The sequence below is a fragment of the Megascapheus bottae genome, chromosome 17, assembly GCF_031878675.1.
Source record: "Megascapheus bottae isolate mThoBot1 chromosome 17, mThoBot2.hap1, whole genome shotgun sequence".
NCBI classification, from domain to species: Eukaryota; Metazoa; Chordata; class Mammalia; order Rodentia; family Geomyidae; genus Megascapheus; species Megascapheus bottae.
Window position 1 is genome coordinate 35165053 of NC_143525.1, and position 16673 is coordinate 35181725.

Sequence of the window (16673 nt, forward strand, 5' to 3'; positions counted from 1 at the left end):
GGTCCCAGCCGGTCAGGTCACAGAGGCAGGAACACGGCCCAAGTTCCCCCTCAGGTCTGAGGGCGGCCAGCAGAGCCACAGCTTTTATACCCCCTTTACCCTGAGGAAGGGGGGAAGAGGCGGGGTGGGGGGGGCTGGCACAAGACACAGGATGTTTGCTTTGTTATTATTTGTGTCAGCTTCCATAGGAACCGTCTCATTAACTGGTTGTTTATTTTCCCCCCCCCTCCGAACCCGAGTACCTCAACTCATAAAAAGGAAAGAACAAGAGCATCACTCTGTCCCAACCGCTGTTTGTCCAGAGGGTAAAAATACATCTAGGGAAAGACCTGTGATTAACCAGGTGGAAGACAGACCAAGGTGAAGCCAGCCACAGGCTCTGAGCTCCTCTCCCACATCTTCCTCTCCCACCCCTGGAGCTCTCGCTCGCACAGGGAGCCTCTTTTTCAGGGAGGCAGGCAGACAGGAGCAAGCTCCACGCCTCTGTTTCTTACTCCCAGGCACCAGTGGGTGCAGGAGGTCTGACCTCTCACGTGGAAATGGCATGGTCTCCCCAGCTCAGGTGAGCTAGCCAAATATTTGTGTCTGTGTGGTATGCGGAGTGTGTAACACATTTTGTTTGGGTGTGGCGCGTGAGCTTCAATCACAAGTAATAACTGACTTGTGAAATGGAGAAAGACTCCTCATAAAACTGCGAAAGGTTGGGGAGCTACATTCTCTCTAGACGGCAAGGGGAACTGAAACAAGCACATTGCTCTCTGCAGGGGACAGGAGGGGCTCTGCTCAGCACCCACTCCCCTCCCCTCCACCCCTACCCCCCTGGTGGAAAAGGGGGTTCAGGGGGAAGGAAGAAAGGAAGGCAGAGAGGGGTTGCAGGGAAGGAGAGAGGAAGAAAGGAAAGAAGGAAGGGAGGGAGGGGAAGGAAGAGAGAAGGAAAGAAGGAAGGAGGAAAGGAAAGCAGGAAGGAGAAAAAAGAAGAGGAGGGATGAGAGAAGGAAGGAGGGAAGGAAAGGGAAGAAGGAAGGGAGAAGAAAAGGAAGGCAGGAAGGGAGGGAGGGAAGGAGGAAAGGGAAGGACGAGAAAAGAAAAGAGGGAAGGAAGGGGGAAAAGAAAGCAGGAAGGAGAAAAAAGAAGAGGAAGGAGGAAAGAAGGAAGGAAGGAGGGAAGAAGGGAAGGGAAGAAAGAAGGGAGAAGAAAAGGCAGGCAGGCAGGCAGGAAGGAAGAAAAGAAGGAAGGAAGGAAGGAAGGAAGGAAGGGAGGGAGGGAGGGAGGGAGGGAGGGAGGGAGAGGAGGGAGGGAGAGGAGGGAGGGAGGGAGGAAGGGAGGGAGGGAGGGAGGGAGGGAGGGAGGGAGGGAGGGTCCTCGGATGGATCGAGAACAGGAGAGAAGTGACTCCTCTACCATCTCAACGTCAACACAGGAGCGGCCTTCATCTGTGTTGCACACTAGGGCTCCACCTTGCGTGGAAGTGGGTTAATATTAACGGGCAGCCCAGCCCCTCTCCTGAAGACTGTCTGCGGTAGGTGGGGGTGGGAATGTAGATGGGGGGATCTTAAGGATGAACAGGGTTACAGATGCCAGCAGCAGCAGTGACTCATGCCAGCACGGCCACACAAAGGTGCCTGGGGGGGAGGGGATGAGGGGTGGAGCAGGCAGAGCTTGTGACTTGCCAGTAGTGGCTTTTTTAGAGGAAGGGGCCGGACTGGGGGTCAGGACCCCTTACCTGATTGCTGGGAACCCAGGGCCTGTGAATCCTCTGCTACAGTTAATTTGCACCTCTAGGACTCCAATAAATACTCAGCTTTGAGGGGCAAGCAAGCAGGGTTGGAATGACTGTGAAAAGAAGAGGGGTCAATTCCTACCTGTACCCTAAAAGGGCACCATCTAACCTAAGGCAAGAACAGGAAAGATGGTGCAGGAAGAGATTTGGAGCAAGCCCCATATAATACCAGAAATGCAGGCTGGTCGAGACAGTAGGCCTGCCAGAAGAAGACTGGGCTCAGCCCCCAACCTTTGGGGGAATGGAGGGGGGTGGGAATATTACTAGAGATTGAATCCAAGGCTTCAGGCTTATTAGGCAATCCCTCCACCACTTGTGCCAACCCCCCCCCCGCCCCCACCCAGTCCTTTGGGGCTTTCCATTTGTTTGCTTGTGTTCCAAGGCTATTCCCCAACCTCGATTCTCCTAATCTACCAAGCGGCTAGGATTATAGGTGTGCTCTGCCATACTTGGCTTCTAGAGCCCCTTTCAAGCCAAAGGAAGTTTGATTCCTTATGGGATGTGGGAAGAGGAAAGTGTGGGAGCAGAGAAGGAACCCCCAAACCAAGATCCCAGACAGTACTATCCCTAAGACCCAGGAAATGGAGACAACACACACTGGGTGTGGTTAACTGGGATGTTAGCCTTGTCCAAGCGTGCAAGAAAGTGCACATGCACAGGTGTGAGGGTTGTGAGAGTGGAGATGAAGGCCCTGGGACTGGCAGCTGCCAATCTCTGGCTTTTCTGATCTAATCTTGGTGTGGCTTTCTGAGTCTGGGCGGGGCCTTGGCCTTCGCTTTCCTTTGGTGAATCTAGGGATCTATTAAGCGCTAAACCTCTACCAGCTCCCCTAAGGACCCTAGGAGACATTCACTTCATTCCTGTCCTTCTCCTGCAGGGAAACTGAGGGCTGGCATCTTGAGTTAGAGCTTGAGTCCTGTGGTTTCTCTGTTCTACACACCTGGTGGAAATAGAAGGCTGGATCTGAATATCCACCCTGCACCCAGCAAGCCCTGGTTCCACCTGGAAGATCTGCCCACAAAGTGCTGCAAAGACTGCCGGGAAAATCCTCAAGAGTCACACTACAGCCACTAAGAACCTGACCGTGCACCCCAACAGAGACAACACACACTCTTCTTAACTCTGCCACTCTGCCCCTTAGGGTGGTCTGGCCTTCCTTCCAGGTCCATGCCCAAGACCTTCCTGGCATTCTGTTAAATCAGTAAATTATAGTTAGCCAATTAGCAACTTTCAAGTCACTCCTCACATTTCTATTGGTCTCCAACTATAACCTCAAGAGGCAGCGAATAACCATGGAATAAAGTCATTTTACAGGCATTGTAATATAGTTCTGCCACCAAGTCTTAGACAAGAAAGTGCTAGATCTGCAAGTTTCTTAGATTTCCATTGGGCAAAGTGTGAGACTCTTCATACCTGACTAATGACATGTACTGTGGAGGGATGGGGCCTTACGCATCTGCTAAGAGGAAGGATTTTGCGATTGCTTTCCTTTGCATTTCTACTGTGAAATAAAATTAAGCCAATAAATTCCAATATCAGCTGTGTGGGTTCTCTTTTTTCTGCAGTGATCATCTTTCTCTTGAGTTGTTGGTCTTTTTGCAATCATTTAAATAGCAATTGAAAGTGAAAGCTTTTTTTGTATTATAAATTGTATTCTCCAATCCCGCCCTCAGGTTGCCTTTGATGCGGACTTACATAATTATTTTCCCAGGTTTCCATTTACATTACAAATTGACCTTATTGTTTTGCATCATACATTTCATATTTGCTTGCTGTGATATTTCTGAGAAATGTAAAACAGTAGAAGAAAGTACAATCCACAACATATTTATATGCATACTCATATATGTATGCATATATGTAACATTCTAGCTTTCCTTTAAGTATTTCACTCTAAAGAACTGCATACAAATATCAAAATGAATGTAGATTCATATTACATATGTACATAGAGCATATATAAACATGAGTCATTTACAAATTTCCACTACAGCCCAAGGCCTGTAGGCGAAAAATGTATCACTTCCTTTTTCTTTAAAACTGTTTAAGCCTATTTCAAACCCTCAAAGTAAATAATGAAAGAAAGTAAATTATGAAAATTAAGAAAGAAAGGAAAAAAGAAAGAAAGAGAGAGAGAAAGAGGGAGGAGAGGGAAGAAGGAAGGTTATCTCTGTATAAACTCAGAATTCATCCAGAATTTCTTCCCCAACCTCTCCTCTGGAGGTGGAATCTGAGTTTGGGAGGACTTGGCTAAGATCATAGTGCTGAAGAGAGTGATAACAGCTCTGGGAATACATGTGCTTTCTCATACTAGGGGCCAGCTGTCCCGCTAGCAGCATCAGTTAAGCTGACCATACACCATCCTCCACCAATAAAGTCTGCTTTGAATGGTCTAAACCAGCCACGGACCTGCCTAACCCTATGCTCGAGAAGTGACCATAGAAAATCCCTACTGCTTTCCAACTTACAAAGAATGAACTTCTAAAGAAATTTAGAAGAAAAATAATACTAGAGATGATCATAAAGGTCTCACATCGACATATTTTTCCACCATTGAAACTAGATAGATAGATAGAGATGGACACATAGAGATATTACTTGCTTTACACAACTAATATTATATATTTCACCTTAGGAAATGCTTATAATTATTAAATATGAAACACGGAGAATTTCTATTTTCAAGTTCATATAAACAATTCCTATTGTTAGATATCTGTGTCAGTTCTAATTTTCCAATGTTCAAAGTGAAACACTAAAGCCAGGCACCAGTGACTCACACCTGTAAGCCTCGCTACTCAAGAGGCTGAGATAAGAGGGTCATGGATCAAAGCCAGCCTGTGAGACTCCTATCTCTAACCAGAAAAGACTAAAAGTGGTCCTGTGGTTCAAATGGTATAGCACTAGCCTTGAACACAGAGGGTCAAGGACAGCACCAAGGTCCTGAGTTCAAGCCCCAGGACTAGAAAGCAAAAAAAAAAAAAAAAACCAAAAAACCCAAAGGTGAAACACTAGAGTGAATTTTCTTAAGTATGAGTTTCTACATCTTTTTTAAATCTCTCTAAAATAGGGTCATAAAAATATATTCTGAAGCTCCCACTAAATAATTTTTAACCTGAATTCTTTTATCCTATTAATAAATGTTACTCTTTAGAAAAGTATTCCCATTTGTATCTATTTCCAGTAGCAATTATATATTACTTTGTCAGCCAAGGAAACCAGGTATCCCAACATTCAGAAGGCTGAGCCAAGTGTGTCTCCAGGTAAAGGACATGCTTCATGACATAGTGAGACTCTGTCTCAGAAGTAATAAAAGAAAAAATAGTAAAAATAATAAAATGTCTATTAGACCAATTATAAATTCTCTTGTAGTATTTACTTGTGTATTTATTTGTATTTATTGGTGCATTTTTATTATGTATTGTTACTTTTTCTCTTTCAGGAAATTACAGGCCTCTGTGCTACTTATTTTATGCAGGTGCTTTAACTTTCCCATTGTGTCATTCACATATGTTGCAAAATTTGTCCTCCGGTATCATTTCCCTTTAATTGTGTCCATGAGGCCTTTATACACTCAGATTTCCTTTTTATGTGGACAAGTCTGGTGAGTCCTCCTTTGAAGGATTTCAACGCCCACATGCATGGGTTGTTTACTTACAGAACCTTAAAACCTAAGCCTGCCTGCTGCTCTGGCGGCCTCTAGTGTTCACATCCCAGCATTACAGGGTTTCTGACTGGACACTTAACAAGGTAGATTCTGACGCTTGGCTTCAGCAGAAGCAATTCTACAGAAAAACTGGTTTGGTGTAAGAAGCAAACTATATTTAAATGGCACCAATGTAAATCCCATGCTTTGGCTGAATCAGGTTTACTTGAATTGCCCTTCTCACAACTTATCCAAAGAACAGAAATAGAAGACAAAGCCCAGGACTCAAGGTAAAGACACCCCTAGAAGACCCTTCTGCCCCCATCAAGCTGGTTCTCCAAAGTTCATTACATGCTGGTGTAATAAATGGCAATCTAGAAAATAAATTCATCCTGCCCATCCTATCACCAAGACCGTACAAGGCAAAGCTGATCTACAAGTTTCCTGGACTGTGAGTCTGAAGAGGCCTCTGACTGATCTTGCTTCCAATGCATTGATGGAAATAATTGCCAATTTCCCCCCTTGGAGAGATACACCATCCTTCTACACCAGCCATTTCCACAAGGCTGATTCCAAGAAAAGCAAAGTGCAGCGGTCACCGCCACTTTTTCCCAAACGATTCTGTCTCTCTGTGCCTTTCAGAAATAGGGTAAGAAGAAGAGAATGCTATCTACTTCAACCTGATCAAGTGACTCCTTTTTGATAACAACATGTGACAGAGTGATCAAAGTTTTGTAGCCAATGCGCTTTTCCTTTGCTCTGCTCAGCAGACTTTGTGGAAGCACATCTAGAGTTCGACCAACTTCCAGCCTGAGTTTTTGGATGAGAACGTAGTGATTACAGTATCTTCTCATGATGAAGGAAACAAATACTTATAACACATGCTAAATATGGGGCTTGTTTTTGGAAGAATTGTAAGCTGTCTTACTTTGATGGACACCAAAAATAAATTAAAAATAAAGAAAATATATTTTAAACCAGTGTAGAGAGGATCAGTGGCTATTTCTATAATTGTTCCTAATGGGAGTAAAATCAAGTAGATGCAGGATTAATGATAATATAGAGGATTTACTTAGTGTTCATACACGATCTCACTTAAATTCCTCTTTCCCAAAGACAAACTTAATCATGAAATATATATCATAAAATTATATAAATATATAAATTAAATAATATATAATTTATACAATTTTCATTACAAATACATTATAAAATTATATATGTGTTTATTAAAACTGTATGAATTCAGAGTGTTTTTTAATATCTAATATATATATATTATCTGGATCTACAATTAGTAGGAGTTGGAGAGAACATTTGGTCCATTCAACAGGTCTTTGCTTGCTAGTTACTTTAACATAATGCTGACTAAAGGAAAACTAAAGAAGATTCTTTAGATAAGTTCTCTCAACTGGAATCCAAAGCTTTCCAGAATGTATAGACTTTGATCAGAAGCCCCTGGAGCTTTATAAAAGCTTAACCAGAGCAACCCAATTCTCTCCAGAGAAATGCAATAATCACAAAATTAAAGCTGAGACTAAGCAATCCTGTGGTACAAGCATGCCAGCAATTTCCTGGCCCTACCCTTCAGCATTAGAAGAACTGGAAAAACTCTTGGCCTTCACTCAATCATTCTGTGTTCGAGTCACTGAGGCTCTTAATTTCTCTTTTGTACTGAGCTTTCTTCAAAAGTTGCTCTCGACTACTCTTGGCATTTCAGTCCTTTCAGAATTAAGGTGCACGCCTAATCCTGCAAATGCCATGGTTGTTAAAGCAAGAATAACACATTGCCTTCAAAGAACACAATGCAGGGTTGTAAGAGAAAAAAGGGGGGCTTATGCCTTTCTCCTCGTGGGCTGGATGAGCACTTGTCCAGCTTGTGTGAGACTCCAACTTCAATCTCTGATATCATTAAAAAAAAAAAAGGAGTGGAGGAGGGAGGGAGAGGGAGAAAATGAGAGGAAATCCAAATACCTGCCTATTTCTTGCTTTTCTCAGGGTCCCCATAAACATTTTCTGCCAATGAATAAAAATATTGCTGCTGTCCTACTCAAACAATCTCTCTTATTCTTTGCTTCCTTGACTGCCCTGCAAGGAGTTATTAATTTCAAGCAGGTGTGTTATTAACTCATTGTTGAGTATCTCCTATGAGCCTCCTTTGTGTGTCTGTCATAAAGGTACCACAGGATCCATTTTAAAATGTGAAAATGTAGTCCCTATTTAAATGGCATGACTTGAGGGCACTTGAGTGGAAACAATGGGCCAGGTGGAATCTGGGCACCCAGCTTTGAGCGGGCTGCATGCTTGTGTCAAAGCTGCTGGATGTGGTTATGGTGGGTAACAGCAGGCACAAGACACTGCAGCAGGACTTTGCAGAGAGTAGAGAATAGGAATGTGCCATCTGCCACATCGGCCTCTGGGCAGCTTCATTCTCAAGAGAGAGTCTTTCCCTTCTCGTGGCTCACCTGGATTACCTACGGGAGAGGCCAAGACCAGAAAAGACTTGAGAAGAGAGGCGAATAGTATCCTGGGGGCATTTATGATCAGTTCTAACAAAAGTTCCATCTACTCAGGCACCAGTGGCTCTGCCTCTAATCCTAGCTACTCAAGAAGTTGAGATCCAAGGATTGCAATTCAAAGCCAGCCCGGGCAGGAAAGTCCATGAGATGCTTATCTCCGATAACTACTCAGGAAAGGCCAGAAGTGGCATTGTGTCTCAAGTGGTAGAGTGCTAGCCTTGAGCAAAAGAAGCCCGGGGACAGCACTCGGGCCCTTAATTTAAGCCCAAAGGGAAGAGGAAGAAGAGGAAGAAGAAGAAGAAGAAGAAGAAGAAGAAGAAGAAGAAGAAGAAGGAGGAGGAGGAGGAGGAGGAGGAGGAGGAGGAGGAGGAGGAGGAGGAGGAGGAAGAAGAGGAGGAAGAAGAGGAGGAGGAGGAAGAGGAGGAGGAGGAGGAGGAGGAGGAGGAGGAGGAGGAAGAAGAAGAAGAAGAAGAAGAAGAAGAAGAAGAAGAAGAAGAAGAAGAAGAAGAAGAAGAAGAAGATAGGTAGGTAGATAGATAGATAGATAGACAGATAGATAGATCTAACAAAAGTTAGATATTAAATCCAAGACATAAATGGGACTGAGCTCATGTTTGAATGTTTTTTGTAAATATGTCATTCACCATGGGATGTTAAGTCTTTCCTAGTCTTAATATTTCACACTAAGGCTTGTGCCTACATGCTATAAAAATAAAAAGTGAGAGTGAGAGACTGAAACCTCCACGCACCTGCAGTGGGTGCAGACAGAGCCAGGTGAGGCCTCGCCCATCTACCTGGCGCATGTCCTTGTCAAGGAGTTTCGTAACGATACAGGCCAGGCTGCCACTTCACATTCCTCTCTTCTTACAGTTTGAGCCACGTGTGCAGTTTCTGGCCCTTCTTGTGTGACTTTCTTGTTTTGGATGGGATAGTGGATGGCTGTTGGATGTGACTCACTCATCCCAAAGCTGTGCAAGTGTTCCCCAAACGTATGTGTCCTTCAGCTACCCTCCCCACCTCCCCGTGTCCATCAAGCCATTCCCAAACTCCTCTATTGTTTCCCCTTTTCCTCTGAGATAAAATTAGGCTTTCTCCTATGAGTTTACTCCTCACTAGTCCAATGCTGCAACCTGCTGGACCCTCTCTCCTTTAGAGGCAACACTTTCTATTCCTTTCTGGAGTTGCTAGGGCCTCTGGCTGGAAGGTTCTTCCTCTCTGGTCTTTCTTTCCAGCCTTCAGGCCTGAACTCTAATGCCTTTGTGTTATTGTTATGTGAAAACCAAGCCTGATTGTGGCCACTGAATCACCCACACCTGCCCAGGATATCTAGCTTTGTTCTCTCAGGATAACCGCAGCTCAGCAGGTGACACCATGGAGGTTTTTCTTTTGAAAGAAGTCATAGAGCATAGATTGACTCATGGGAAGACCCTGGTGTGTTGGGAAGGGGGGAGGGGAGAACTGAGGCTTGAACTCAGGACCTCTTCCTCTTCTTAGCTTTTGTGCTCAAGGTCCACACTCTACCTCCTAGGTCACATTTCCACTTCGGGCTTTTTGTTGGGTGACTGGAGATAAGAATATTATGGATAAGTCTGCCCCAGCTAGCTGGAAGCTGAGCTCCTCACATCTCAGCCAGTAACTAGGAATGCAGGCTTGAGTCGCTGACTCCTGGCCATGTATATATATGTATACCTCCAACTTTGGAATTAAAGCATGAAACAGACAATTCTACTTTTCACACTGGAGTCAAGAGTTTATTGGGAGAATGAATGACAGCACAGGCTTCAGGAGGCTGGAACTGCCTTTGCCCACAACCGTCACTGCTGAGGATCTTGAGATGACACATTTGTCCCCCTTCTGGCTGAGAAGTCTCTAGCGCCCAAAAGTGTTGCAAGGCCCACAGCGCCCCCGGCTAAGGCAGGGATTAGAAACGCAGGGCCCAATGGGCTTGTCACAGGCATTGCTGGTGGCACAGGGGTTACAAGGAAGTCTGGAAACAGGAAAACATTAGAGAGAGTCAGAGTCCAACAAGCTAAGGACCTAGGAAGATACCAGAAGCTCATTGGGTCAGATGACTGTGATACCTTAGAAGACCTAACGAAAAGTTAGAAATAAGTCCATCCAGAAGACATTTGTTCTCCCAGCAACCTGTGTGCCCCCCACCCCAGACAGGAGGAGGGAGGGCGGTAAACATACTAAACATCATTTGCCATAGACTCACTTGCAGTCCTCGCTCTCCAGCAGGCCCCGGTACGTGTTGATCTCACACTCCAGCCGGGACTTGACATCCAGCAGCACCTGGTACTCCTGGTTCTGGCGCTCCAGGTCAGACCGGATCTCAGACAGCTGAGACTCCACGTTGGTGATCAGACACTGCACCTGCGACAGCTGGGAGCTGTAGCGCGCCTCGCTCTCTGTCAGCGTGTTCTCCAGAGAGTTCCTCTGCAAGGGAGAAGGGAAGGATGTCAGCGAGTCGCTCCTGCAAAGCCTCCCTGCGGGGCCTTCCACACAACTCCCAGGAGTGTGGCTGGAAGGGACACCCCACTGTGGATGCCTCCCCCACCACACACTGCCCGCCAGCCCCTCTGCACCAGACACACCAGGTTGTGCTGGGCCTGCAGCTCGATCTCCAGGGAGTTGACTGTGCGTTTCAGCTCCATGATCTCTGCCTGGTAGGACTGCAGCTGCTCTGAGCTGGACACCACCTGCTTGTTCAGCTCCTCGGTCTGCAGGAGAAGAAGGGGAGGAGGTGGGGTGAGCCCCTGCCGTGGGGGCTCTGTCTGAGGGCCTGGAGTCCCGAGGGGCCGTGTGCTGCAATGCCCACCTGTGTGGTGAACCATTCCTCCACCTCCCTGCGGTTGGTTTCCACCAGGGCCTCGTACTGACACCTGGTCTCGTTCAGCACCCGGTTGAGGTCCACGGTGGGAGCAGCGTCCACCTCCACGTTGAGGCGGTCTCCCAGCTGGCAGCGCAGGGTGTTCACTTCCTGCATGGGGAAGGAAAAGACTCAAAATTTAAAAAAAAGATTAACAAATAAAAGCATTTGGGGGCCGGGAGTTTGGCGTAGTGGTAGAGGGCTTGCCTAGCATACATGAAGACCAGGGTTCGATTCCTCGGTACCACATACATAGAAAAAAAAAGCCAAAAGTGGTGCTGAGGCTCAAGTGGTAAAGCTCTGGCCTTGAGAAAGTCCAAGGACAGTGCTCAGGCTCTGAGTTCAAACCCAGGTCTGGCAAAAAAAAAATAAAAGCATTTTGGTGGTCTCCTTGAGGTAATTCAGAAGTGGTAATGATCCCTCGGCTTTTAACAAGCTGCATTCCTTCCTCCTCTCTAACGCTGGTCAGATTCTACAGTCAGTGACTAATCCAGGTACGTCACAAAGAACCTTCAAGTCCTTTTTCTGACCTTCATAATCCATACATTTCTTCTTTAGAGAGAGGAGGTGATTTGTCCTTAATGCTAAGACATGGTTAATCATGATTTTACATTTCTGGGCCCTAAAAGCTCAGTTCAATGATTTTTGGCCAAGATATGTCATGGCATCTTAGGTTCCACTCTTAAGCAGAGTAAATAAGAATGTTAGAGGCAGCCTAAAAGATACTTTTGCTAGCCTGTGAATGAACAGAAAGCCCCCCAAGTTTGCATGTGTACCCTTTGAACTCCTCTTGGCAACAGTCCCTTTGCAATCACTCGGGCTTCAGGAAAAAGAAATATCACTAATAAACATCTTGTGTGAAAAAAAGTGAAATAAACACGCATCATGTGTGGAAGGTAAACTACCCCCTCAAACCATCAATGCCTTCTTAATAATAATCTTAAAGAAAACAGCCCACAACTTTAGGTCACATCCCTAAGGTAAAGTGATCACAAATTTTCCAAGGCCAGAGATGAAGCCAAATGGTGAGGTGGACCACACTTGTGTGGTGACATTCTTTTAACTATGCAGATCTTCTTCACGCTCAGCTCACAGTGCTCCCTATTTAACCTGAAGCCATTGTCTGTATCCCTGAAGACACAAAATAAATACCTGTTCATTTCCCAGCTAACCTCTCCATGGAGCTAGACGCGCTTAGTACTTGGGCACAGATCAGACATAAGGCAGATTGGAATTATACCGCGTCTCTACTACTCAATAGAGTAGTAGACATCTTTGATGTCTTCATTTTAACATGAGACCTCTAAAGCTGGAGCTCTAAAGCATGGAGCAGAATGTTGGGTCTATCAGAAAGCATCATCTTGGCCTGGGAGGTGGTGGTTCAAGTGGTGGAGCAGCTGTGTAGCAAGGAGAAGGCCCTGAGTGTTCAAATCCCAGTACCACCGGAAAAAATTTAAAAGACAGCACTGGATTCATAGTAATTATTATTATGTCCTGGGATTGAAGAGTTCCAACTACCTCCTTATGTAAAGACAGCCTCAGTATTAAGGACCATTCTGCTCCATGTTTCTGCCATGCAACCCAGGGCTTTGGATAGGAATGAAGCTGGATGTGTTTTATGTCTAGCTCGGCCTCCTTGCTGAGTAGTTCTAGGCCATCTTTATCCAATCACACAGCAGAGAATCAGAGTCTACAGTGGCTGTAGGCCACAGCAACCTGCCTTATTGCTGGCCTTTTCTACGTCTAGAACTGGCCATCTTCTTTCACACATGTCCCTGCCTTTGGCAGTCAATGCTAATCTCCTATCACAGATTTTTAGATTACTCATTCTGTACAATTTTTGTTGTTGTTTGGAGGAGAGCTTTCAGGGCTAATTGAGCTTCAACCAACAGCCTCTCCCACAGCCTGTGGTGGTTGGGCACAGGCCCCAGGCAAGTCAGATCCTGTCGGGTTTGGGGGGCAGGGAGCCTCACCTGCTCATGGTTCTGCTTGAGGGACAGCAGCTCCTCCTTCAGGGACTCCACCTGCGCCTCCAGGTCGGACCTGCACAGGGTCAGCTCATCCAGGATCCTGCGCAGGCCGTTGATGTCGGACTCCACCAGCTGCCGCAGGGACAGCTCCGTCTCGTACCTGAGATCACAGGGAGATTGCCGATAGACTGAGCAGGAACTCATCCAGCCTTGACTCTGCTTTGATTCGCTTTGTCAGACAACCAGGAATTCAAGTTGGTAGATTTTTTTTTTAATTACGAGAAAGGCGGTGTACAGAGGATCTATAGCTACATAAGTCAGGTAAAGAGTACCTTTCTTTTTCCACAATGTCACCCCTTCTCTTGCTCTCTTTCAGTTTTTCCCTCTCATCCCCACCCCTACAAAATTGCATCGTTCATTTTCAACATAGTGTCTAGTGAGTACCTTTGTTCACTCTTCCCCCCTCCATTTCTGTGCCTCCCCTTACTTCCCAAAGACAGATACAGGAATGAACAAGAAGGAAAAAAAAGGAGAATGAAAACAGCAACAAAGAAACAAAAAACTCTGGTTTCCATTTCCTCAGGTTCATTTCAATAAATATTATTTTGTATGATGAGATCGCACCTCTGGCACTAGTGGTCTTTAAGACCCTCTCTTTCCATGGCACAACATGTCCTAGAGAGAAATGTTACTGGTAATTTTTTTTTAACCAAGAACCAGTAGAGTTAAGGCAGATAAACTGTGATGTTTTTAAGATGACTACATTTCCCATATTCTCCTGATTGAATCCTGTGCATAGTAGGACATGAGAGAGAACACCATGCAGTCTGCACGAAGGCACATTTTTGGGTGACCGAGAGATATGAAGATAAGGGAAGAGAAAGGAATGAGGCCTGGCAGAGGGATCTCAGAGCTGTAGTGAGCAAGAATCTCTATGGATCTTGGGAAAAGGTCAAGAGAGAAGCTTTGTCCAGTTTGTCAGTGTTGACAGAAGGCTGCGGATAGACAGAGGGGAGATGGCAAATAAACATCAGCACCCCATGTGCCACTCACTTGGTCCTGAAGTCATCTGAGGCCAACTTGGCATTGTCAACCTGCACCACCAACCTGGCGTTCTCAGACTTGCTGCACAGGATCTAAAAGCCCCAAAACATCAGAGAATGAGCAAGACCTTTGATTTCTGCCCAAGGACAATCTATGGCTAATCCATGCACATGGAAGGATCTAAATGAAAAAGTCACATTGTAGCTTATATAAGATTATCAAATGCAATTCACATAGAGCATATAGGTGGCAAATAGTTGAGAAACTATATTTGCAAACAGAACACTGAGCTATTCGAGGAAAGGAAGAGCAGATAAATGATCATGCTATGCTTCTTTGCCTATTAGAAGCTGGTGGTGCTAATTCATGTCTATTTGTGAAGGGTCTGGACACTATTCCTTGAGCTGTTTTTTTTTAAGGCTAACACCGTACCACTTGAGCCACAGTTCTACTTCCAATGTTTTTTTGTGATTCACTGGAAATAAGAGTCTCATAGACTTTGCAGCCTGGGCTGGCTTCAAACCACGATTCTCAGATCTCAGCTTCCTGAGTAGCTAGGGTTGCAGACATGAGCCACCAGTGCCTACTTTATTCATATTTAGTAATAACATCTGCTCTGTCGCTGATGCAGTTCTAGAAACTGAAAACACGAAAACAGATGAGTACTAGATCCTGGCCTTCGGTAAGCTTTCAGTCAAGTAAAGAAGATACACTTGTCAATGAGTTGGTGGGGTTGACACACCATTCTGGGAGGCTTAAGGCCATTTCCAGCCACAGAGTTTCCAGTCTTTCTGGGTTTCGGCAAATATTGTATTCCCCAAGGGACACTGTACACCTTGAAGCCCAGAAATGCAGAGAGTAAGGCAATGGGGTTGAAATCATTGGGAATCCAGAAAAAGGAAGTCAACCAGCAGTCAGAGCAACCAGATGCCCAGTTGAGGGAGAGAGCAGACCGCAAGGTCCATACCCACAGCTTCCTTCTTGGATTCAGTTCTTTTCACTCACACCAGGGTAATTACAATAGGGCTTAGCAAATGAACAGGAGCATTGAAATAATGGCTTGATATCCAAAGTGGCCCTAGATCCTCTTGGGGTGATGTTATACTAATACTCAGAACCAACTAGCCTAGATCTCAAAGTCCACAGGCTCTGATGAATTAAAATGGAACATCGTACCATCATGAGAAAGAGCGTGTATCATTTCTGAACCCTCTGTCAGGCTCTTTCCTGCTAGGTTGGGGCCCACCCCTCCCACCTTCTGCTGCAGCTCCTCGATGGTCCGGAAGTAGGACTGGTAGGCAGGGCACACCAGTGGGTCCTGCTGCTGGTTCCTCTCCTGGATGCGGCTCTCCAGCTCTGCGTTCTCTCTCTCCAGCTGCCGCACCTTCTCCAGGTAGCTGGCCAGGCGGTCGTTCAAGAACTGCATGGTCTCCCTCTCGCTGCCAATGAAGGAGCCCTCGCAGAACCAGTTGGAACTGCCCACATTGGCGGGAATGTTGGAGGCACCGGGTAGGGTACAGCTATGGCAGCTGGGAGGAATGCAAGGCCGGGAGGCGCAGCTGGTGCGGCAGCTGAGGTTGGGCAGGCAGAAGTTGTATGGCATGGTGCTGGATGGAGGTGTCCCGAGGTGTCTGAATGAACGCAGGGTACAAGTTCTCCAAGCCTCCGAGCTGTGGGTCACTTACCTCTGGTGAGCAAATTTATACCCCTTCCATGAAGGGTGTGGGCAAGCAGGGCGGTCCTCTTTTATTTTTTCTCTCATTTGGTGATTGTCAGCGCCCTTCCCCTCCATTTGTTATGAGCATTTTTTTTTAAAAGAGTCCCTCACCTCATAAAAGATTTTACTCGGGCTTCTCTCTAAGTCAGGACTCTTCATGGTGTAGCTTCAAAGGGTTGAACTCATGAAAGAAACCCTGACCTTCATTAGTCAGGGTTTGGCAGGTCAAGGGACACCATGGTTGCCCTGAGTCTCTGGCACATCTCTGGCTCTCCTCAATGCAATGAGAAAAGCAGACAGCTCTTGCCTGGACATCTGTTGCTAGGCCCAACTGCCAACTGCCAAAATGCCAAACTAATAGTTCCTAGAAATACTAAATCCTTACTCCAAGTGTTTAAGTGTGGTTCCCCAGGGCCTTGGTTCCTAGTACAGCCATGATAAGCTGCACTCCCTAAAATAGCAGAAAGCCTCTGGGATCTGCCGTGCCCAGAGCAGGGTGCCATAACTGTGAGGAGTCAAAGGTTGGCTCTATGCTGTGATCAGAAAGAACTCGTCCTTGTTCAGAACCTGCTCAGGCCCCAGTGGTGAAGAAAGACTCTCCTCAATGGGATCGCATCCCTCTTCACTGCAACTCTTCAAGGCAAATCATAGCATCCCGCCGTATAAACGGCACATGAAGGCATCAAGGGTAGGAGACATTAAGTTGAGCAGCTAAGAGTCCAACACAGGTCTCTGTCCTTTACCTCACGTCATTCTGCTCAGATAAAAATGATCCACCTCCTTCCCTAAGAGCTTCAGACCAATCTTCTCTCCACGTTCTCCTTTTAACTTGACCATAGCTTTGTCCTGACTTCTGTACTTGTCTATGTGGTTTTTTTTAATTTTAATTTTAATCTTATTTTATTGTAAAGGTGATGTCCAGAAGGATTACGGTTATGTAAGTAATGAGTACATTTCTTGTCAAACAATGTTACCCCCTCCCTCATTTGTTTCCCCCTTTCCTCACCCCTAACTCCCCTCCACCACCAAGTTGTAAACTTCCTTTCCAACATAGTGTCTGGTGAATAGTACTGTTGCATCAGTTCACCCTTTGTCTTGAGTCTCACCATTTTATTATTACCCTTC

General features: G+C 45.8%; 1 protein-coding gene across 1 annotated transcript; it reads right to left on the reverse strand.

Annotated features, from left to right (window-relative positions):
• Positions 1–9814: 9814 nt before the first annotated feature.
• On the reverse strand, positions 9815–15436 carry LOC150051760 (keratin, type I cuticular Ha3-I). Its single transcript, XM_090351719.1, has 7 exons — positions 15087–15436; positions 13841–13923; positions 12791–12947; positions 10767–10928; positions 10543–10668; positions 10164–10384; positions 9815–9932 (listed from the first exon to the last, which is right to left on the reverse strand). The coding sequence occupies exons 1-7, from the start codon at positions 15432–15434 to the stop codon at positions 9815–9817; spliced, it is 1215 nt and encodes a 404-aa protein (XP_090207845.1). The 5' UTR covers positions 15435–15436.
• Positions 15437–16673: the final 1237 nt, after the last annotated feature.

Excerpts from the sequence above, each read along its gene's own strand:
- LOC150051760 (XM_090351719.1), bottom strand. The coding sequence starts at position 15,434 with ATGCCATACAACTTCTGCCTGCCCAACCTCAGCTGCCGCACCAGCTGC. Across the intron at positions 10,385-10,542 it reads TGCAGGCCCAGCACAACCTG|AGGAACTCTCTGGAGAACAC; the intron begins GTGTGTCTGGTG and ends TCTCCCTTGCAG. Across the intron at positions 9,933-10,163 it reads CTGGAGAGCGAGGACTGCAA|ACTTCCTTGTAACCCCTGTG; the intron begins GTGAGTCTATGG and ends TCCTGTTTCCAG.